Here is a 25,860-nt window from a genome sequence, read left to right as displayed (position 1 = left end):
GCATATTTAAAGTTTCAAAATCCTGTGTATATACTCGAATAGCATATAGCTAATCGAAATTGATACAAAATTAAAACTATTCTAAACGTTACAAATGCCCTCAGGATAATAATTACAAGACTTCCTAAAAATACCAATAATCACAATCGTGTGAAGTTAAAACTTTCATTTTAATTTCCTTGTACATACATACATAATTATTATGTACATATCATCGCGCCTGTTATACTTGAAAATGTAGGCAGAGGTGTAATTATACACCCACGTTTTGCCAATAACAGAGTTCGTGCCATCAAATTGCACGGACATTTATGGTGGTTAAACAATTTAAACATGACCATTGCACAGCTTATTCCAATTTATTTATTTAAATCTCTAACCAAACAATCCCATACCGCCGAGATTCATCCAAGATTAGATCAACCACAACACAATGCCATGGGCGTAGTTGAACGCCCTCGAGAGGTACCATTGTAATTGGGAACCCAAATTAATTAATACATCCGTCCCTTTGTGTGAGAGGTGAGATTGAGTGTGGGAAAAACTCTGCTTTGATGTCGAATGCCAAAGATTCTGTGATCTTGTGTACTTGAATGTGAATTTACGCCGAGTTTTAGTAGTTACCTTGGTAATTGCAAAATAAAATAAAATTTATTCCTATTTCAATGAGTAATAAGTAAACTTGTATACTTTTCAATTGTGTGTGCAAAGATTATAGAACGCCCTTTTTATTGAGCTTATGATCCCCACAAACTGCTTTTCCATCATTCACATCCGTACATCTTGTCATACAGGATCTTTTTGTTTTCTATTTATTGAATTGAAGCTATTTCGTATAGTTACTTCTTATTTAATCACTTTTATAACCAAGTCAAACAGGTTTTTAACACCACCGAAAAAAAAAAAGCAATCAATTTTATCTGCTCTTCCAGGCATGGAGTATTACAACTTCATCTTTTATAACCAAGAGAGCCACCGAAATTTTATCGTGACTGAAAACTGAGGTGTAACTATTTGCTTTTCCGAAACCTCTGCGCACTGCTTACTCTACCGAAATGTAACAGAGAAAGTAAAAAAAATACATTTTTTTATCTATCTTACAGGGAACTAAACTGAATAACCGGCACGCAATATACTCCCAAAGAGTTTGTTTGTTTGTTTGAACGCGCTAATCTCAGGAACTACTGGTCCGATTTCTTCAAGTTTCTTCAAGAATTCTTTCAGTGTTAGATAGTCCATTTATCAAGGAAGGCTATATGCTATATATCATCATGCTACGACCAATAAAAGCAGAGTACGAGTAATGTAACAAAAACGGGGAAAATTTTGACGCATTCTCTCTTATGTGGCAAGCGAAGTTGCGCGGGTCAGCTAGTCGATTATAAGCTTCACTAAATATTCTTTATAAAACTAATATATCATGCAAAGTATTAAAAACCTCCTTTATATTTTTGCACTACAACAATATTTCATTGTTGATACTCGCGTCGTCGCAATTAATAGCCTCATAAATAGTTGAGACAAAGACTAGCTAGCCTTTGTTCTGCGACGTGTGTACCATAGTGCTATCTCTGTCTGACAACGTAGAAGGATAAAGCGCTATCTCGCTCTCGCTTTAAACAAAATATTACATGTTTTGTGCAAAGATTGTGAATTAAACTAAAGTTTGGGAACGAGGCAGTTAAAAATATTTTATAGTTTTAGTTTGTCTTGATTTTTTAAAACATACAGGTCTTATTTGTAATGTTCGTTAACTATATCAAGTGATTAGTACAGAAAATCATGAATATCTGTATCTGTTCCTGCTTCAGTGCCATTTTTGGCAACAACCGAAAAAAAAGGATTGATTTTAGTGGCATTATGCCACTAAAATCGGTATTTGCCCACATCTATAGAAAGCTTCAAGAAAAGACCATATATGCTAAAACCGTAGGTGCAGTAAGAGGAATTATTTTAACCTACTAAGCAAGTTACTGAACATTTGGGTCTAACAGAATAAACCAATGACTTTTCGAAGTTTTGTGTAATTAGAAATAATTGCCATAGTAAAGGAACATCTATATTAAGAAACTGATTAACCATTTTGCTAATAAAGTTGTTGTTCGTAGCATTATATATGGCGTAGCACATTGCGTAGCCTTGTAGCGCTACGTAGTCTCACTGCACGCTACGACGTAGACGGCTTTAACTATTAATTTATTGCATAAGTTTATAATGCGTTTAGTAATAAAGCTCCATGTATTTTATAATTATGATTCTTTTAAGATTATTTACCATACTATAATGGAAAAAAGATGATTTCCATTTAAATTGGCATTGGTAATGCATAATAAACAGGTAAGAAAACAAACCCCTTTTTTATACCAAAATTGATTATTATAAGAATATAAATTAAAACTTTAATAAGTATTTATTTAAAGTGACAAGACTATACAGCCGCAAATCCACATATCAATCATACCGCATAACTTCAAATAAAATATTTTATTGTTTAATTGGGAATCGAACCCGAGACGTCAAAGCTCCCAATATTTAACAGCTACACAAACTACCAAAGACATTATGTCATACAACATGAAATATACTTCTACTCATACAAACAAACTCATAACGGTAACACAAAAGCAATTTACAAAAATAATCATCTTTCAACTCCACATTTTATACGAAAGGAAACAAGAACGACCATTTCGCAATTTAAAACCGCCGTTGAATGTAAAACTGCAACGAACCTGGGACATTAAGGTACTAAATATCAACTTGGGCTATTGTTAGTTGAGAACTAAAGTAGTAAAGTAAGACATTGTATAAGAAATCGATGTTTTGTAAACAACGTCTTATCGGTAGTTTTAAAAGTTGAAAAGTCATTTAATCTGACGGCTAATGTGGCGCAGTAGTTTATGTCGCCACGCCGCTACCATTGCCTCGGGAGGTGGTGGGTTCGATTCTTACACGGAACAGTTTATTTGTGTGATCCACAAATAAATATTGTATCAGGTCTGGTTGTACTTTGTGTCCGTTTTTTGTATGTTTGCAAAAGTCCCCGCGACACAAGAGCAATTCTTAATGCGGGAGTTGTCGTTTTAAAACCAAATTTGTTATAACAGAGTATGCAACGTGAGTGTCTCGAATCCTTGGTAGGGATGAAAGTATTTTCTGAGTTTTTCTGTTAGGATTTTTTTTTTGGAGATTGTCCCTAGTAAGATAGTTGAGGTCGTAGACCTTCGTGTTTTGGAGAGCCGTCGGTCCTGCGCCTGACTTAATTGGTCGGGTCAGCAATCCCTTCCGCCGGGCTATGATAGTGAAGGAATAGAGAGTGTACCTGTGTTTTTTGCACACACTTGGACACTGCAAACAAAAACTTGCACCGTCGGCCAATTTCAATGAAACTGACATTTGTAAGAGGGCGGTAGTAACATTAGTAAATTATGGATGTTGATTATCTATTATTTTCTACCGACTGGTAGATTTTGAGAAAACACGCGTAGTTTTGCACAAAATATATATAAAATATTAAATGGAAAATTCACATGAATCAACGACTCGGTCAATATAAAATAGTGATACCGAAAAAAAATATTACGAAGTACGTATCAATATTATATTTATTGAAGAGATATAAATATTTTGGTAACATTTTATCAATACCGTTACAAATTATACCTTTGTGTTTAAATAATATGGGCTTTTATATTCACAAAACATTAAAATCCTTTGTACTGCTATAAAAGAAAATATTTCATTGTTTTAACAAATTAATTTCAATACACTATTATTTGTTCGCACGTGTATATTTTTGCATAATAAATTGAAATCTGCATGATGGGTTAAAATACGGCATTACTTGCATTCGTTTAAAATATTTATTTTCAATACAAATGAAAATAACGAATGTATATTTTATATCGAAATATTCTTTGATGGGTGACGTAAAATGATATGTTTTTATAAAATGTCGATACATTAAATTTTCAAAAATTTTGTATCGAGAATAATTTCGTGTTGCCGATATGAAAATATAAAACGACATTAACATTACTGACAGCACTCTGAATTATTTTAATAATTAAATTGCGATATTATTATTATTTCCATTCAATATTTCTGTATGACAAGGATGTGAATGAAGCAAGGGAAGTTTTAAAAGGATTTTACTGTTAACGTTATCAGTCTAGTCTCTGCCTACACCTATGAGAAAAAGGCGGAATCTTTTTACATATGTATTTAATGTTTATTGACACAGGGCCCTTTTTTTACACTTTTTTCTTGCTTCACTATTATTATGACATTTTACAATTATCCAGTCGTTTATAAGTGTGTTCTTAAAAAAATAAGTTAACCAAAACTATTGTTATTTTCAGTCACCATATTAACAGTAGTCCATATTCGGTCTCAAATCGCAACATGGACACTAAGACCGTCTAACTCAGTTAATATAAAAAGTTACAAAGTTCAAAGCCCGTTTCAGCTTAGCTAAAGTTATAATAAGTTCACTGACCTTATCAACGTGTAGGCTCTTACATATTAACACAGGTTTTATGCAAGTGCATGTAAGCTACGGTTATAAAATGTACAGCTGAAGGATTTTATAGCAAAGCTTATTGCCGGTTTCATTAATACTCGAGTATAGTGGAATTTTATAAAAAAAAGAGAAATACTGAGTTAAGTTTTTATTTTTTAAATTATTTTCTTTAAAAATATTGATGAGCATAAAAAATTAAATCTTTTGTATACCATATTTTAACAAAAAAAAATTGCAATAACAGCAACATTTTTCAAAAGTCAAACCTAAAAGTCACAATTAGAATACAATTAACATAACTACCCTCTAAATTTTTAATTTTTTGTTTATAATAAAAGAGACACTTCATAAAAATAAACCCTTATTTATTCCAAACATTCTGATTAACAAACCTTATCATATTCTTCACTATCTATCATCTATAACTAACCCAAAACATCCCAATCTATCCAGCATCTAAACTTGAAATATTTCGGAGCGCACCGTCGTTAATTCATTCGACAACGGCTCGCGTGGACGAGGATAAATCCCACATGAATATGTATGAGCCACGAAACAAAACAAGACATTATGTGGTACAATGCGGCCGTACACCTGCACGCTAACGAATACGGGGGGATATTCGCAAAAAAAACGCGAACAAACTTGAGTGATTTATAGCGGTTTTAGAAATGAATTTGTAATTTTTTTTGGAAAAATATTTTTGCGTTTTGTTGCTAGTGTATGAATTTCGCTGTTTCTGCTTGCATACTAACATAAGATCAAGCTTTTTTCACATGGGGTAAGAAGAGACCAAAGAACGCCACTCGTTACGATCCTTACAAACTCCTTTTGCCTCATTCACATCCATACATCTTGTCATACAGGGCCACCGGTGTTTTGCTGTTTATAGTAGTGTCATAAATATGAAATGTATTATTTTTTAAAGTGTATTTCGTCCCTACACTGAAAAAATATAATCCGGCAGTGAGAGTAGTATATGACGTTTTCTACACTGAGAACTTGACCTTGGTGAAGATAAATCGCTAAAATATAAGGAGCCCATGGTGGCAATATCTTTAACCTTAAAATGAAAACGACCGTATCTTAGAAATTTTATTGAATTACGATCAAAACAACGCACTTAAATGTATTTTTCATAATTCAACCTGAGCTTGAATTCACTTAAGTTTGTAATTCAATTGAAAAAATATAGTTATAACCAACTATTTTTTACAACAAAATTCCTCTGTTACGCAATAACTGAGACGTATTTTTCAATTTACTTTCCATCAAACAATATCAAAATTAATTAATCGTCGACCCGAGTAAAACAAAAGCGGTACAACAATAAAAACCGCGCCGTGCCCGCACACAAACAAAGCCCGTATATTTACAAGGCACGTATACACATAATTCGGCGACGTAATAGCGAATTGTCATAATTCGAGCCACGAGCGTCACACCCGGGAGGACCGGAGCAAACCCGGGTATACCCGGCCCGAAACCCGGGTACACGGACAAATTAGTTTTTGCTATGAAGTAATGTCAAATGCGATTTACTCCGGCACGTAGTTTGGAACAAAAAATTAATTTTGTGTGTTGCCTCATTTTGTAGCGGTTGTAAATTAGGTGACGGGTGTTTTTTTAGTTCTAGGTGGAAAATAAAGAATTGGATGGTTAAGTTTATGTTTATTTAGTTTTAAGAAACACATTTATATAATGTTCATATTGGATAGATTGTTTCTTTATTAGTGTTTGGTTGTTAGCAAACCTATTATCACAGTTTTTCCAAAAGTGTGATACACTTTGAAATGATTCTTCGAGAGCTGTGTTATTTTAAAAACTTCGAGACTGTCATATTAGCGTATTTATTTGTGACATACGCAAAAATTTATACAATTTTAAAAACCCAAAAGTACAACATCAAAATGAAATAAATATGCCCAAAAACCAAATAAAGTAGTAATAAAACTTTTGGTTTAATAAATAATAATGACTCAACAAATATGGTTACAGCAAATAGTACAAATAATGTGCTTTGTGCAAATATTCCCATGTCCCAATGCAATCAAACCTTTACATTGTACCGATGTTTGAAGAAAGTGACTATTATATTGGTGATTTATTCTTGTTCCCATTTTTTTAAAAAGACAACTCTTGCACTAAGAATTACTCTTGTGCCGCGGGGACTTTTACAAACATACAAACAACGGGCACAATGCACAACCAGACCCGTAACAATTATTTGCGGATCGCACAAATAATAAATTGTACTGTGTAGGAATCGAACCCACGACCTCCTGACGCAATAGTAGCGGCGTGGTGACCTTAATCACTGGGTCACGGAGGCAGTCTGGTGACTTTTTACTCTCGGCAATTTGAATGTTAGTAGAGTGGTTATTTCTTTACCAGACTTCGGGTGCCTCATATTATACGTCATTAATATGAATATATCCTCGTATTGAAGGGGCTCCTTCAGATGCTTGAGTCTTGGTTGACCGTGGTTCTTTTTATTAGTAGTAGCAGTATAATAATATACAGCTAATGTCTCTAAAATATAGAGACTCTAAAGCTGTCTCAGTTCAAAAATTGCAGGTATCTTTATTAGAAACTTTAAAAGAAATCTCGAACAATCCATACTCTTCTTACAAAACAATGGAGTAAATATAAATGTGCGGGTACTTAAAAAAGGTTTTTATTAGAAAAATACCTATTTGAATAACAGGAACGCTTACTTAGCTTAAAATAAGTAAAGAATTGCCTCCCTCTGCTGTAACGATAAATTCACAAAGATAACGCTAAAAATAACATTTAACATAAAGGTTCCTAAAACAATGCTTTAAAAAAACTCGCATTTTCACAATTTCAAATGATAAAACAGTTTTACAATGCAAAATAACACTTATCTCAACCCTATAAAGTGCAAAATCGACATTTAGGTTTTACTGAAATTTAAGCATTAAAAGGACCGAGAAATTACGGGTTTCCGTGGAGATAATTAGCGAAAATGTTCTAGTATTGTTTACAAAGAGATGGTATTGCAAAATTGAATCTTAGGTACGTTGCTTTAAGATAGCTTTTCGATTGTGTAGTTGTGTTGTTTTTATTCGAAGTAGAGACCTTTGTCGTAGTTATTTCAATTTCCTTTTTTATGTTTTACTTTGTGTTATGAACTCATGAATCCGCCGCTAGAGGGGGTTAGTTGTAGAGTGCGCTGCAGGTTGATTGGCTGTTAACTCCGACTCAGCTGATATTCGTTAGAGTACTGTTTGAGAATATCTTTGTTGAGATTTGGTTCTAATTGAAGGCTGTGCGGTTCGTTTGAGCTGAAAGCTGAAAATAGAAACTGTTTCGTTGTTTAGTTTGTTACTTTGATGGTCGTTTTGTGAGATACTCAAGACCGTGACGTCATGATGTGTGATCGATAAAGACTGGCAAGAATAATAGAATGTGATCAGGCTTGTAAAATATTATACAGAGCCCCAAAGTTAGAGATCCTATGGTAAAATTCTCTTAACACAATACATTTCAGTATAGTATTAATGAAAAGAGATTTATAAAAGAAACTGTATTAAAGAACAGTAATGAACAGTAAACAAAGTTCTTGCATTGGTAACAAGACACATATTTTGTTATATAACACAAGAAAAATAATCTTCAGACTATCAAAAGCTTGTCAGACTGGTTTGTATTGACGTAGCCACCTCAGTAACTCTCAACTTTAAGATTTACTCAGGTTTAAAAACCTCTTACCATAGGCTGTTCTCCTAGTACAATAAATAGATTAGCGCGAACATAATTACTTTGTGACCAGCTCTTAACAAACAAACTTATTATGAAAATTACTTACCGGAGGGACCATTAACGTTACTTGTGTTTTTAATGGATTTAATAGACCTTTTTAGTTGTTTTTTACTCAAATAAAAATATAATTGGGTTTATGTTATTAGTTAATTTATACATAGCTTCTTATAAACGTGTCGTGGGGTGGGACTTCTTAAACAATTTACTAACAAAACATGCCATTCTTACAAACTTTCCTTGCCTCATTCGTATCCATATATCTTGTCATACGGGAAGCTCAAGAAACTTATGAAAAAGAAATCAAATCTTCTAAAAACCGGTAATGACCCAATGATAGAAACTTGATATAGAAAACCCTACAAAACGATCATAATATTTATTGTGTACATTTCGGTAAAATTAAATAAATGAATTATACAACCGATTGATGCTCAAAGCGCAAGGAAACAAAATGATTTCAAACCAAATTCAGACCACATTTTGCCAGTCATATTGCAGTTCACTAGTACACACCTTCACTACACCGAGTGATTTTGACATTTCGCTTGTAAATTTCAACGAATAACCTCACAATTTCGGCTTCGCTTCTCAAAATCCGTATCGCAACTTATATAAAGCAGACTCGAGATTACACGTAAATTTGAATAGGATTTTACTGTTTGTCTTCGAAATTATCTCACAACTCAGTTAAAACATTCGCCATTCACTTTATTACGGCGTAAGCTGTGCTAAGTCAGCGGGGCTGTTCGGTAACGTTCGGGTGTCGTCGTAAATCTTCGGCTTGCGACGTTTGATTTATCCGGGGCGGGCAGACAGACTGGACAGTAAAGGAAACTGCTGAGAAAACTTTTGCAAAGCGTTATGTGTTCGGAAAAACTCACATTTCGTCGAAAAACAATATTTTTTCGAAGGAAATCTGCAAGGTTTTTCGTATTGTCTAGATTGTGAACGTGCCAAGTGTGGTTGAAGGAAAAATCACAGAAGTTGTTTGGCAAAGAGGTTTATGGGGTGTATAAAGTGGAACTTCAACCGTTTGTGGATTACGAGGCTCACACTGGCTCTGGTGACCCCAAAGTTTTCTTTATGAAGCTTTACGACATAAACCTTAATCTCTCATGGCTTTTCTGATTAATGCAACACGAGGGAGCGACGTCGTCTTTATTATGACATTCTGATGATGTTACATCCGTGGTGCTGGGATTAGGTACTGTAATTAAATTAAAAACCGTAAGAATATATTAAAAATGCTTCATAATCGACTTTGCATGCAGACTAATTTCGAAATATCAAAGGTCAGTATAATTTAAAAAAATACATATTTTTTCCAGTCACTAGCTAGACTTCAAAAATTGAAAGATTAACTTGAAATGATTGTGTGATACCAGTAAATTCTCAGTTATACTAAGAGAAACCTAATAAGAAGTATAGTTACACGAGGGCAATAGTTTATACCACTATGAATGATCAACTATGTATGAGAAGTTGATCAGCGCCCGCGCCCCTAGCGTAATTTGCAGGAACTATTTTCTTTAAGTCATTTTAAATGTCAAAAGTACGATAGTAGTATGTAGGAAATCGCTTTACAGTTCTCTCTCATCGTATGGTTAGTGGTCAACCTTGTGTCAAAGTTGTTCAAGCCGCCCGAAAGGCCTTTGACGTGCTTTAACGACTGTTATCTTAATAGACAACAACCGGGCCCGACTTTTTACGTGCCCTCCGAAACACGGAGAACCCAGTTCAAATACCACTATGCGGTCACCCATCTATAGAATGACCGCGCCAACGTTTGCTTAACCCACAGATCGTTTACCGAACGGTGAGCGCAACTGGCTATGGACGTCTCTACAGTAAGCCCCAGTCGTATTCAACGTGAGAACTAACCAGTGTCCTATCGTATTTACTTTTACATGAATATTGAAACAGTCATAGTATTTACCGAACTAAATAACTGTTAACTGTTCATTTTCATATCTGGCATCGTTTGTTTAGATAGCGTTTTAGTTTGAATGGATGGATTTAGTTTGTTACCGTTAGGCTTTGTGTAGTTAGCTATTATAACTTTTATGTAGGTATTGAAGAGTTGACTTTGATTTTGATTTTTACATGATGAAACCTTATGTCCTTGAGTTCCATAAGCTGTTGGTGAAAGAGTACAAAGATGTGAATTCACATTTTTTGCGCATAGTGGACTTAAGGCTTCTTTATTTTGCAAGAACTTCCCCAGTAAGCGAAGTAATTATTAAACTAAATTGTATGAAATGAGGAACATTATTAAAAAAATAAATGTTGTAGATACCGTCTTCTGTATTTACAATTACATCACAGCAATATACCCTACAGTATGCCACCATACCACTTAAATTTTAATATAATATATAAATATAAATTTAACCCATCAATTTTAATAGTAAGGAGAAAAATTTGTGCACCATTTCTGCAATGAGTGAATGTCCAGAGCTTTCCCTCTTAATTATCACAACAAAAACATTAACCTTTTATCCTTTATTACACTTATTCTATTCCACACACTATCATCCTCAAATCTTTAGTCTTAAGGCTGGTTAAAACATTACATCCATCAATGTATGTGTAATTTTTAAAATAAAACAACCATTCATATATTTCTGCGCACACATCACCACGTATTTGCAAAGAACCAGTAGCGCGAAACATTCGTCGTGCAAATATTCCGAGGTCTGCTTCAAAAGCGTGGCGAGCCCTGAATTTCTAATTTTCATAATAGTCCTCGCTAAAAGTTCTTCTCTAATTTACATAATTTGTAGTCTTTCAAAATGGACGAGTTAAATATATTACAAGGGTCACTTCTGTAGCTGGTTTTATTTTTAGCTGTAATTTATCATTGAGTGGATGAAATAGGATGCTTTTTGTTCTGTTTGTTTTTTAAGTTTAATTTTGGTGGTATATTTTTGAAGTTAATTTTAATATTAAATGTGTTTGTGTATTCATTTATAAGTTTAGAGTCCGTGTTGAAGGTTAATATAGACTGCTGATAAGGCATGTATGTTCAACCCGTTTGCTATAGAAGGAGCTTTATGCTACTATGGAACAATAAATATTTATTTTGAATGTTATATAGTCCAACGACTTAGTAGAGAGCCTTAGATGCAAGTATACAAGATTCAGAACATCAGGCTTATGGGGCTGAATCTGTCTGATACTATGTAGATAAATCATACATACTGAGGCTCTCCACTGAGTTGTCATACTATATATAATATATACGATAATGTAGTTATGTATAAGTACCATATTTATGTAAACAAGTCAAAGTGTCAAATACAAATATGTAAGTGACCAAGAATCCCTCGATAATGTTGTTGACAGATAACATTACTATAAACAGTGTGAAAATAAGTAAAAATCAGGTTCCAGGAACAGCTACCACCTTTAAAAAGAATACCACTTTCCTAAGTCTTGTTTCGCAGAATTCAAAGCATTTCGTTTAATTAAATTCAGTACTTTCACCTTTACAAAGCGCTGATAGAAAATGTTCTATGAAAGTGAATTTATTGCTGTACCCTTCTGAATGCCAAGTTAATATTGCAAATAACTTCCAAACTGCTGATTGAGGAAGTCTTTGAATCGTGGAAACTTCGGGGTGCACGATTTTGAAATTTTAATAATATAATGATGATTTTGTGTTAAACGTTTTTCTTATTATGCAACGTCTGGTATTCCCAAAGATTTTGGCTACCGATTGCGTATAGTTTTGATTCATAATTAGGAGTTCAGCTTTTTCCATAAACATCAAATTGCCAAGCCACAACTCAAGGCTGTTGGCAATATTCAAACAGAAATTCCATGATTCGAAGCATAACATGAAAGTAAAATGGAGATGAATGCATTGTGGCTGATTTGCGCCACCACAACAAATGAATAAGAATTCAATAAAATTCCATTGTGTATTAGAGATACGTATTCTTGAGTAATTAATAATGAGATCAATATAAAAACTAATCTGAAAGAACCTACTGCAAAAAACCTATTGTCATCCTTTCTACTACGTTCTAAACGTTTTGTTCTAAGGTCAATCGGTAATAGTACTGTTCCAAGTAAATTGTGTACGAAATGAGTGAAAGTCCTAGAGAACAAGTCATAAAACCTTTAGTTGTTTTATACGAGGCCGTCGGGATACTGTTGATCATTTATCTTAAGAACTTTGCCCAGCAGTGGGACGGTAATAGTGTACTTTAGTAAAATGACGGCTTTTTTGTCCAAATTGCAGTAATAGTAGTAACGTGGTTCCGGGTTTGGTTACCAGGTTTTATATAGATTTTGTTTTTGTTTAGTCACGACATATTATTATAATGTGGAAAAAAAGAGTAACTGGGGTACATATTTAATGAGAAACAATTAATTTAATGTCATTATGCGCAATTTTAAAAACTGAAAAATAAAACAGTTTTTAAATTGTCGCTAAGGTATGCCACGTCTATGACAAGTAAAATTAAATAAGTTGTAGAGAAATATAAAAAACGGACAGTGGATCAATAGTTACTTCTACAGTATAAAATACACTTAAGACAACTTATAATCACATACAAAACATTTGCTCACAGGGACATTTAAAAACGGATCCAATCCTCTGTACTCCGTACTCTCAAAATAATCACGAAAACAAAATAAAAGCATTACAAAACTTCACTCCGTTTGTTTCATCTCGTACACATAAATATCGGAGGCCGCAAAATATTAATTTATCAAACCGACAAAATAATTCACTTATTCGATTCAGCCGGCCGCTTCTATTAGGAACCTTATTCCAGCTCTTTGATGCCAAAATGAATGTTTTTTCTGAGAAAATAAAGAAGTTGTTAGTTAATCGGATTTTAACGAAATTGTCTTTTTTATTCTTTATTTTGTTCTTTTGTTGGTTTTTGTTCTGGATGTTTAAGCTTGTGATGTTTGGAGGTTTTCGAGTATTGAGTTGTTACATAACTAGCTCGTGCCTCTAGCTCCACTCGTGGATAAAACATATATCCTTTCTCCTTAACATAATACAAATTATAACCTATGTCCTTTCTCCGAGTTTATCGTTTGAATTAAAGAAGGACGAACCATTAAACACATTAATTTATTAATCTCATTCATTTTTTTAGCCCATAACTGTCACACTGCTGGGCAAGGGTCTGCATTGAAGGGGAGGGGTTAGGCCTTGAGTCCACCACGCTGGCCAAGTACAGATTGGGGACTTTACATGCCGCAACCTAGTGTCAAAGTTGTTGAAGCCACCCGAAGGCCTTCGACATGGCTTAACGATTGTTAACTTAATTGACAATTGCCGGGACTCATACTTATTTTTTCGTGCCCTCCAAAGCACGAAGACGCCTAGTTAAAATACGACTATACGGTCACCCACCACGATCTATAGAATGACCATTAAAAACAAAACCATTAAACTAAAAGTTAAAAATAAACTGTTATAATTGAATTCATAAAGTTATTATAAGCAAGTAAATAAATAAGTTAGAATGACTTGGAACTACCGGCGTCAAGTGCTTACTCGTTACACGAAACTGGGGCAAACTGTAAGTAATCAAAGTTTTTCAATTTACAATATTCTTAATAACCTAACGTTGTAACATGTGAGTGAATATCGTAAAGTTTGATACAGTATTTGTGATGAATGAGAGACTACGGTTTTTCTGAAGCATTTTCTGCGAAGAAGTAATAAAACGTTATTACGTTCGCAAAAAATATTTAGAGGAATATACAGGAACACACGTACCAGCCAGTAGACCAGCCAGTAGACCAGCCAGTAGACCAGCCAGTAGATCAGCCAGTAAACCAGCCAACTGTGCAAGACTTTGTTTATATTGTCCAAGTGTATGTCATGTACACTGTACAGTACAGATACATTCTATTCCATCATTCTCATAGCCCGGTGGCAGGTGAAGAACAATGGCTTCGCGTGCTCTCCAAGGCATTAAGGTCTACTGCCTCAACTTCCTAACTCCAGGCAATCTTTGAAGAATAATTAACAGAAAGACTCAGGTAAAACTTTTTTGCCTAACCTAAAATTTGAACCCGAAATCTCTTCGTGGCAATCGCATACACTACCGACTGCGTCACAAAGACAGTCATCAGCTATTTTTACTCGACACTCAAGTCTGTAAAAATCACACTACGTCGTAGCTCATAAAACAAGACGTTATATATTATATTATTTGCTAGAGAAAACTTGACGAAACTATATTTTCTCTTTGTAAGCATTCGCCAAATATTTTCCAATTTATAATGATGTATGAACATATAACGTACATACTGGTATATATTATATTCTTTGGCAGTTATTTTTCAAAGACGGAGCGTGTCGCGACTAACGAACGCGGACACCCTTTGAGCACTGGCCCGCGAAAATTTACGAACGGATGTTGTGTGGTACAAGTTATAAGGTGAGAGCGATAGCGGTGTTATAATTAATTTGAAGTTGAACATGCAGCTGATGAGATATCATTTAAATATTACCTATTAAAAAAAAGAGAGAATTTAAATACTGGTCAAACTATGATATTAAAGCAATTGTATTTTGACATTACATTCACACAATGAATGACTTGAATCAATACAATGCAATGCTTGCATTCAAATGTAAAAATTGAGTAATGCTTGGCAGTTCAAATACAATACTTAATTGTTTTACAATTTTCAGATGATAATTTTGATTTTCTTTACAAAAAATAAACTATTGTTACTCGAAGACAAAATCCCAAGTAACTTTCTGCATAAATATGTAAACGTAATCATCAATATAACAACAACGTTAGATTTAACCGCTTTTGCTTCAAACTGGGACCAGCTCCGAAACACTAGGCGAAGTAACGAAGGATATCTTTAGGAGATAATTAAAATTTTTACGAACACATCCCTTCACGTGTGAGTTACTCTCTATAACGAGTTCCAGTTTATATTCCTAAAACGTATTCCGACAAAAATGGCAGAATAAATTGATCTGCATGCAGAATATTTTAATATGTCTTACCTATTTAAAAATACGAAATAAAAGGTTTTGGCTTATTTGTCTCGATCTTATAATTATTTTCAGCTTTTAAAACTGACAAACATTCACAAATATTAAAGGAATATTATAGTGTGAGCACAACTCTATCCACCAATAAAAAGTAACTAATGTTAATAATTAAATATGTACCAATCGTTGCCAAAGTATGCTTTAGCCGTTTTCAGATGAAAGAAGAATCACCATTTTTTATATATAATATTATAATAAAAGTTATTGTTGTACCCTTTTCGATGACAACAGACTTTTACTCAAATATGAAAAATATAAATGCCTTCAGAAATGTGTAATTGGCGAAAAACAAAAGTCGTACAAAAAACAAAGGATTTCATTCTTACTTTAAACGCTGACATAAAACACAATTTCACATTAAACCTACATCATTATTCAGGGCAATATTTACAATATTATTTATACCCTATTACGTACGAAACAAAGGCAATATCGCTAAGCCAAAGCCTCCCTTATCCCTCCAAATTACATTTACCAATTTAATAGGGTGACAAAAATTTATGTGAAAAGTTAACGACAGTAACATTTGTTTGGACCGATAATAGGGTGGTTCACCCTAACGGTAATTGGCCATTAATAGGAAATAGTTTGAACATAATTTAGTTGTTATTGATTGTTATTTTTATTGGTTTATTACGTCAAATTTGCTCTGCCTGAAAGGTGTATGAAATACTCTCATACTTCGTTATTTACAATGTTAGTCTCATGTTAAAATGAACCTATTACCATATACCGAACCCTTTATCGACTCCGGTCTACTTATATATTATGATGATTCAGTTTACGGTACTCCGGTCTACATATATATTATGATGATTCAGTTTACGGTACTCCGGTCTACTTATAATCATTTCCTAATATAGAACAGCTCAGTAGCACTTTACATGATTTAAGAATCGAACAAGAAACCTCGTCATAAGTTGTGTACACTACCGTCTAGACCGGAAAAGTAAACACGTTACCTGCTATTGTAAGATCTAATATGAACACACGTAACAATTATTATTGAGCGATCCACAAATAATTGTTTCGGGTCTGGTTGAACTTTATGTCCGTTATTTGTATGTTAGTAAAAGATCTCGCGACACGAGAGCAATTTTAGTGCGGGAGATGTTTATTACAGAAAGAAAAAAAAGAATAAGGAAACTGCACTAGAACTTTGTCCAACCGGAGAATCGAACTCAATATTAGCAGTAGGTAACTTACGCAGAACTCGTAGGTAGGCAAGTTAATAGGAAACAGAGCAATAATTTATTAGTTATTGATTGTAATGCGCGCATGTTGATTGGTAATTTTGGTTAAGATTATAAGCCGGTGGTGAGCTTGAATTATGTATTAAGGTGTAGTTCATAACTAATCGATGAATGCTGATTTATTATTTATACAGGGTGTTATCGCCTTGGTATCGTTACACAGCATGTCGTTGTTCAACAGTTCCGGGTATTATATGAGAGGACATTACTTCTTAAAGATCGTAGTTTTTGTCATATACTATAAGAATAAAGTTGAAGTAGTTTTGAGCGTGCTGGTCTCTGGGACCAGATTTTTGAAAGCCTTATTCATAAGAAAGACCAAAACTATCCAATTCTACACACTCGAAGGCTAACGGTTTCTTTTTTTTTTAATACATGCTTAGGACTTTCCATGGCTTTTTTTTTTCGTCTAAATAACAGGAGCTTAGCTTTAGGGCTGACTGTATAACATTTAACATGTTACTTCGAAATTAAAATGTAGTTTTTTCTTGCTTATACACATATACTATAACGAGTGATTACACAGCGTGTTTTTAATGAGTACACAACGCGAGACATCATCAATCTATCAATAGCGATTAGTTGCAATCTCGCTGTGTTTGAGCGCGGCTCGCGGATTATCTTGTTTGATTTAATTATAAACACCCTGTACTAGATACATTGTTATAGCTAGAGCGTTTGCTTCGCGGTTTCGCTAATTTTTGCGTTATCATTTTTTGTGGCTTATTTTCTGGAAATACGTACTTTTTAAATTTTCGTAAAGAATCAATGTTAAGATCTGTACGTCGATTCGCTACTATTATTGATTAATTATACTATCAATAACCGGCTAGTTATCGAGAAATTTTGTAATTCTTCAAAAAAACATTTTTTTTTGTCAGTACTTTTCAAATGACAAACTGATGATGCTCGACACTGTTAAAACAATATCTACATCTTCTTCGTATAATAATGGTGTGAATACTGACATAACTAATATCACACCTTGTATGAGGGTAATTGTTAACAACCCTTGCAAGTTACAACGCAGGTTAAAACTAGTACTTACTTGGTTCGTAACCAAGTACTAGTTTTAACCTGCGTCTAAAATTTCTAAAGCATTGTTATTCTTTAGAAATTTTAGACGCACGTTAAAAGAGTTCAAGTGTGTACTAAAATCTCTAGAATATTATTTTTGCGAACTCGAATATTGCTCCTCAAGCATTTAATCTAAAACTGCACTAATTAAGATTTATATTACTTACACTTTCTACAAATTAATCATCAAAGCCATTCTCAGAACCGATCGAGAGATACCACAAGATTCGTATTACCAGTAATTACTCTATATACACTATAACTATATAGTGAATACTATATACTATACTTGTGTACTATATATCTCATACATGTATATAGCGCGTATCTCAGTTGCTTTGTGGTAATTAATGTGCAAGTACATTTGTCCAACATATTGATGTCCACTCTGATTTATTGGACATTAGTGGTATCTCGTATTGAAGATAATTTAGATTACGTGATATTTAGGATTCAGTGTTTTAATTTAAGGTATTATAGAAGACTATTTGAAGAAAATATTAGGCTATTATTCGTCTACTATTAATTACGCGTCGATAGCTTTTATCTTTATGTTCAAGATCTTGTCCGCTATGCTTGAAGGTGTGACATGGCCCAAGAACAGAACAAGAAAACTGAATAGTCGATACACCAATATTTCTGCTGATTGTTTATCTTCTAGAAATAAAGAGATATATTCGTATTGTCATTAAAGACATATTTTGTATTAGACTATGCTGGTGTCGTACTGCTGGATGAAGGTTAATCCCGTAGACTTATTTTTCAGTTGCTTATTTTACTTCCAATCCTTTTAGAAACGTACCCGTAAAGACCTTCTTCGACTTTGCCGACTATCTTGCGGCACTAGCACATTACGACATAGAAAATAAACTGTAGAAATAGTATCATTCAATTGTTATTATTAGGTGGCAAAAGTTACTATCCGAACTACTTCCTCTACGATGACGTCACAAAGAAAGCCGCAGTAATTTAGTCAAAAACTCTTCTTACCTTGCCTGGGAGTTATCCGTGAATTTCCCGCGGGAAATGAGCGCGACCTCGTGTGATGACACGTGTGTACCTCAGAACTTGGATGACGGAGTAATATCGGTAAATGTATTCTAATATTGTATATTATTGTGTTATAATGTATGTTATGGAGACGGTGAAGGGAAATTGGGCTTTTTGTGTAAGAAGATATTGCAGTGTGTTTTGGTGTAATATCGATGGCAATAAACTAGTAGAGAGTATATTAGTAGCAGTAATCTAGGTAAAACCGTGGTTGGGTTTCATTACTTAGTTTGATACCACAGACTCCTAGGTAATGTGCATATGTATCAAATATCCCTAAAAACAGTTGCTTAATTTTTTAAAACGAAGACAAAGTTACAATAAATAAAAGATTGTATCTTCAATTTTACTAAGTACTTTTCCCTTCGTAGGTCTCTATTTTATATTATTTGACTCTTTATACCTTTATCCTCTGATAAATCATAAATGAAGTTAAATTAAGAAAAACGACACGGTGTTTCTTCCCAGATTGAGGAAAGCCTTTAACCCACCACGCTGGCCAAGTGACTCTAGAAAATTAAATAAATGCCTTAAATTATATTCATTGCACCCTTGTCGATACAAGAATGCAATCAAATAATGTCTTGACATTCATCAAGAATTACAATCCAAAACGTCTTTCTCAATGCAACCTGATCATTCAAACAACTATAAATAAGAGGAAAAAACAGTTTTCAAATTCCCCTGTCCTTGAGGGGAGGGGAGGGGTGAAAGGGGGAGGGATGAAAAAGAGTTTAACGTCAACCTACATCTCGAGTTAGGAACGGATCAAGTTACGTGAAATTCTAAGAGACGTTTTGGCTTGAAAGGGTAACAAACACCCGAACGTTTTATAAATAACTACACCTACATGTTATGTTTTATTTACCTTTATATTGGAATAGCTTATGCCCGCGACTTCGTCCGCGTGGTTTGTGCCTTAGGACAGAATCTTCATACAAATTTTCATCCCCTATTTTATTTCCTTAGGGGTGGAATTCGACAAAATCCTCTCTTAGCGGATGCCTACATCATAACATCTATCTGCGAGCTAAATTTCAGCCCGATCCGTCCAGTGGTTTGGGCTGTGCGTTGATAGATCACTATGTCAGACAATCAGCCACCTTTGAGTTTTATATATGTATATAGCTAGGACTTACAAGAGTTGATGGAATTAATTTTGAAAAACCTTGAAGCTTATTTCAACTATACTCGGGTCATTTTAAACGTGCAAAGTAAGTCATTTCATTTTATCGGAGTCTTTCACTCGCTCTTACATTGTTATATTCCTTATTTTTTCGATTAATAGTTCGTACGTTTGTAACGACCTTATAACCTTATTAGTATATTTAGTATAGGTAACAAAGTGAAAATGTTATTTCAAGATTTTTACGAAAATTATGCAGCAATTTCCAATTGTCAAAGCGCTCAAATAAAGAAGACCAATCTCAATTGCGGGAATAACAAATTTAAAATAAAAAACTTTGGAACTCTAAACTTGTATTGTGGATTTTTAATAAGTTTTAAATGAGTTATACATATATGGGGTTATTGTTTTATAGGACGTGGAAATCTTAGCTGCTGAGTTTAAAAATGTATTTAGCAGTAAAGTAATATACAATTTTATGAACATATTTCATAATAATTATAAAAAAGTGTCCGCGATCGACATTTTCCGGGAAACACGTGCCATAACGCTCTTTATAATTTAAAGTTCCTCTCGTATTTCAATTGTATATTCAACGAATAATGTGAAAGATAAATAACATTGTGGTAGTCATTATGTTCAGCAAAAGGTTAATTTTTTCTCGGAATATTGATGTGTAATCAAAGCTGGGAACCAATATTCACATTTTAATGACTATTATTTAATGTGAAAATATTATAAATTAATATTACAATACAAATAAATTATACTCGAATTGTAATATTAATTGGAGCTACGGAAGGCTACCGAGTACCAGAGCTGTGATTTTCTGCTGCTATCTCAAGCGGCCAGGGAAAAAGCAGCTATCGAAAAAAAAATTATGAAAATCTGATCAGCGCCTCTAGTTGGTGCCGTAGAAACTATTTAAGTGTCAAACTTTGATACTCAATAGTTTAATCTGTTTCAGGCCAAAATTATGTAAAGCTAAAATAAATTCGTAGTACAATAACAGAATGCTGTATAACCTAATAATATATGTATATGAACTCATAAAATTAATACTAAATCTATACTAATATTATAAAGCTGAAGAGTTTGTTTGTTTGATTGATTGATTGTTTGTTTGTATGTTTGTTTGAACGCGCTAATCTCAGGAACTACTGGTCCGATTTGAAAAATTCTTTCAATGTTAGATAGCCCATTTATTGAGAAAGGCTATAGGCTATATATCATAACGATACATCCAATAGGAGCAGAGTACCAGTTAAAAATGTTACAAAAACGGGGGAAATTTGACCTATGTCACGCAACTAAAGTTGCGCGAGTCAGCTAGTCCAAAATATAACGCCTTTAAACTAAATATTTTCTATTTACAAACCACAACTAACAAAACTCATACATCGTAAGCAGGTTATCGGCTCGACCGCACAACAGTCAAGTTTAATTAAAACCCGAAACGACCGCGAAAGGACAAACACCGCACTATACATACCACAGTTTTATCTCATCCCTTCAGGTACGGTCAGTAGCAAAGGTCACTGAACATGTTAAAATGTGCCGAAAGTTCGCCACGCATGTAGTTTTTATTTAACTCGTGACTGTACCACTGCTAGACAAGGGTCCCTTCCCCAATGAGAGGGAGGGGTCAGGTCTTGAGTCCACCACGCTGGTCTAGTGCAGGTTGGGGACTTTGCATACTAGTTTAAGTTAAAAAAAGAAACCTGTGTAGATCTAAGTTAAAGACTTCACATACCTAATGTGTCAATAAGTTTTACTGCCATTAGTATGAGAATTGTGTTATAAGCCTAATCTGCTAGTTGTGTTTCTTCTTTTTACTAGCTCTTAATGTGTCCTACTAATAGGCACAGGACTTCCCTTTTTCTTCCCACTTTAACTAATATAAACCGAATATCACTGTCTGCTGACGGTATTTACAACTCATCGGCTATTTAACCCTCAAGAGAATCCCTGCAAAGGTTTTCTAACAAATAGCGATATTTATTCTGAAAACGATAGCCAGATGATACGATTATTGTTTAGAGGTTTAATAAAGTTTTTTTTAAGATTTCGGCGGTAACTAGAGTAGACTGCTTTATCTCTATTTGTGAGAAAGGAATTGTATTTGTGTAATAAAGTTGGTACAAATTATATGAGTGACTAATGAATATAATTATCATAGTCGTTTATATTTTTTTGCCCGTTACAACGTATTTTCCTAAACAAATAATAAAATCAAAAAACCCCAACACCTTAATCGGTTTAGTCATTTCTGAGAAAATTAAAGTCCGTTTTTCAAACACATTACATACGCGGGTAAAATTGTTCCCAACGTTCACTTTTCCCTTTCGAAATAAAAACTCATTTGAGCAGACGTCTGTCCCACAATTGAATATATTCTACAATTGTACAAGTTTTTGTGAGTTGTAAATGAAGATAAATGACTTATATTTCAGAGCTGGTTCTTGTACGGTTCGTTTTTGTGGTATTTTAGCGGATTCGAAAAAGTTTGTAGAAATACTGATGTTTATTCTTTGCTGTTCCTTAAAATTTTAATGCATAGGTATAGTCATCAAAGTTGAAAGTACAATGAAAATTTTGATAATGGAAAAATTGAGAAGTACAGACGCGCATTAGCCGTTAATACACATTTTTTTCTCTTTCACATGACATTAATGCATAAAGGAAAATTATAAAACATGTAATTATTTACTAAACTATTATGATACGCAATGAATACCTCAAATTCGCTATATCTAAAAGCATCATTTAGTTAAAAAAAAATCTTAGCGAATCTTTTGTAAAAGTTCCCGCCCTATTTATTCATTACTTTAACCATAAGTGGTGAAACCGGCACTTTAAATCGCTTAAATAATACATAGCCCCAAGACATTTGTGACAAAAATGACTTCAAACACGTGGGTGTCAATTTAAAATGAACTCGGCAATCCCTAAGCAAAAACCACTTAACTTCTCCTCAGTACATAAAGGTCTTAAGTCCAACAAGATTACGCCCACACACCGACATTTTAACACCTAGTCTATTACAATTTAAGCTGCGATATCTTTTAAGGTTTACAAACAAGATTTTACGTTATTTTTGTAATAAAATGAAATGAATGTATACGAAGAGAGAGTAGGTAGTTATTTGTTTTATAAGTAAATTTAAATCGGTAGTTAAGGAAACTTATTGCCTGTTCATATTCTTACATAAATGTTAATACACTTGGCTTTTAGGCGTGGCATTATTGAGTTCGAATTCGTTATTCGATATTCGTCAAAGAATACGATACAAAAGATACAACCATAGCCTTAGCTCAATCACCTCATACCGATCAAAGAGAACATCCGCATAACTTCGCATAATACATCATAAATCAAATAATCCAATAAAAATTCTAACACATCATGAAACTTTAAAATATTCTGCAGACCCTCGACGCCAATTACCGCGATAAAAAAATACCAGTGCATTTTTCCCTAATTCGGTCTTATCCCTTTTTTCATCGCGGGAATTAAAGTCAATGGAATAATTCAAAGAATCGAGTGCGGCTGTTTTATGTCTCCTTTTAGTTACATTTTTAAGATATTCCCTTTCCCTTCGGAAGGTTTTATTGTGGAATTAGTTCCGGCACTTTTTTACGAGTTTGTTCCCAAAATGAGTGCGGTTCAAATGAACTAGGTTTATTGTTTGAGTGCTGTTTAAAAGTTTGACTCGGTTGTATTGTTTGATGTAGTGGTTTACAATGTTCGGGTTGAGTGTGTAGGTAATGTTGGCTTTATGATTCGCAAAGAGAGATGTGGTAAACAAAATGCAAGCACGTTAATTTATTAAAAGTTGTAAATATTATCAGATATGTCCATTAATAACACATTGAACAAGTTGCAAAGTTGTGGTTAAAAGTTATGTACAAAAAAAATAAGCTTAAATTAAATCATAAGGAAATAAATAAATTTGACTTTCTCTCTCCTCCCGAAATAGGGTAAGGGTTACTACGTTGGCCAAGTCACTGGTTGGCGGTTTAGCATTCCTTCAAGAACAGTTCTAAGCAATTTTGTTTTATGCTCAACACATTTTGATGATAAAAAGGCACGTACATCAAACATCTATTTCTTTCACAGACAAGTACTCGACAACGGCACGCTAGTGTTCCTGCCGTTCGGCGCGGTGCAGTACCGGCAAGACATCCACGCGACCGTGTACCGCTGCCGAGCACACAACGCGCACGGCGCCATCGTCACCAGAGATATGAGGACACAGGCAGGTTAGTAAACAATATAAAAAACATTTTATTTACTTTAAAATAACGGTGTTTAACGCGATATCGGACTAACTATCAAGGAGTCATAGATTTCAAACCCGTTTATCATAACACCGAAAATATTCACAAGCAATAGAGCTTGGAAGAAAGGATGATAGATTCAAAGGTGCTAAGTTTTACTCTTGTTGAGTAAAGATGAGTGTGTTTGATGTATATGAGTTATGTTATTTATTTATTGCTTAGTAAACAGAGCCTGATATTAATTGATATGATAATCTGATAACTAAATTTATCAGGTTTACCTTAACTGTAGATACGTCGTACGTTGTAAGCAAAGGTACAACGCTACTTATGTAATGGTTCTATAACATTGTACTATATTTTTGTGCACGACTCTTGAAATAAATAAATTTCATTTACAAAAGCCCAGAGTATTATGTTGTCTGTTTATCGCACTGCAGATATCTTTGTAATTTTAATCGTGAAAATGGCTAAAATGTTTCAATCAACAAGGAAGTGCTATTCATTTTATTATCAAACGATTCTTATTCAACGCACATTTCAACATTTAAATAATATCTATTTAATTCTTTTTCCTTAAGACCTTTCACAAATTATCAAATAATTTAAATGCTTTGAGAGGCTTTGAGTGCACACGAACTTAATTTAAAACACGAACTCCGTAGAGAGGTCTGAGTAAATGTTTACAAATTATACCAAATATTATTATGTGGGAGGGAATTCGTGACGTCACACCCTGAGCCCTCCGGGAAGGCTTTTTTGTTTCGCCTTTTTCGTGTGGGTAATTTGATTTTTGGAGGCAGTTTCTGATTAGAGGGAGATAACGATTTTGTGTGAAGATATCGTGTAATGAGTTTTAGGAGTGGGAAATAAGGCTTATCAAGGTCGGAATTTTACCGCACAATTTGGGAATTGACTTGTTTAGGTTTTTAAATTAGCTCGGTGGGATTGTAATACACGTACAACGTGATTTTGTTAAAGAAAATATAGGATCTGTGTAATTTCGAGGTACATTGGTAAATAAATTATATAATTTGCCTTGATGGCGCTAATAATTATCTTATAGTATTATAAGGACTGGAAGGTTATCGTGTATGTGGAATATTATTCGTACTCAAACTCTATTAATTTATTTATAAACAAATTAACAAATAGAGCCACTATCTTTGGATTGGCGTCTAAAAAGCGTTTTAAGTAAATAAGATTAACTTTTCTCTATTTGTAGAGCCCAAGAGCAAAGTGTACTTTATCTTCAAGTTATTTCTATATGAACGCTACTAAAGTACACACACTAGCAAACATTGTATAACACGTATATTTAATCACATTACTACGAATTACACTATTCACAGTTACATCACAAAGAAAACAAGGTGGCTTAGTAGCGGCACAGTGGCAATTATTTGTACAAAATCGTGCCCTAACGAGCGATAAATTGCTTACACATACGCGCCGATGCCTGCTCTAATTATGTACAGTCGTGAGCACGAAAGAGCTATAAAACGAATACATCTTCGTACTTTAAAAGGTATGCGTTTGCGTCAAAATATCAAATAACAGCTGCGTTTTGAAAGTACCTGTCTGTTTCAGGTGCTATTAATTAAGAGATCTTCCGCCGATGACTAAATTTTAATAATTTAGCAAATGAAGCTTGTTAGGGTTGTTTTAGTGAAACGCATATTCTATTACCAGAATTACTTAATTTCGTGGGAACT

At 33.9% G+C, this 25,860-nt stretch overlaps 1 protein-coding gene across 3 annotated transcripts in view; it reads left to right on the top strand.

The window, feature by feature from the left end:
* Dscam3 (Down syndrome cell adhesion molecule 3) overlaps window positions 1–25,860 on the top strand; it is a 185,037-nt gene that overhangs the window by 59,443 nt on the left and 99,734 nt on the right. For all 3 annotated transcript variants that reach the window (XR_012959712.1, XM_076121587.1, XM_076121579.1), the window contains exon 4: window positions 23,985–24,127. Coding sequence is in view for 2 of the 3 variants with exons in the window: in XM_076121587.1 (XP_075977702.1) it covers window positions 23,985–24,127 (143 nt within the window). In the remaining variant the exon portion in view is untranslated. The remainder of the gene's footprint in view (window positions 1–23,984; window positions 24,128–25,860) is intronic.

Source organism: Anticarsia gemmatalis, chromosome 1 (genome assembly GCF_050436995.1).
Source record: "Anticarsia gemmatalis isolate Benzon Research Colony breed Stoneville strain chromosome 1, ilAntGemm2 primary, whole genome shotgun sequence".
NCBI lineage: Eukaryota > Metazoa > Arthropoda > Insecta > Lepidoptera > Erebidae > Anticarsia > Anticarsia gemmatalis.
This window is presented reverse-complemented; position numbering and strand designations above follow the sequence as displayed.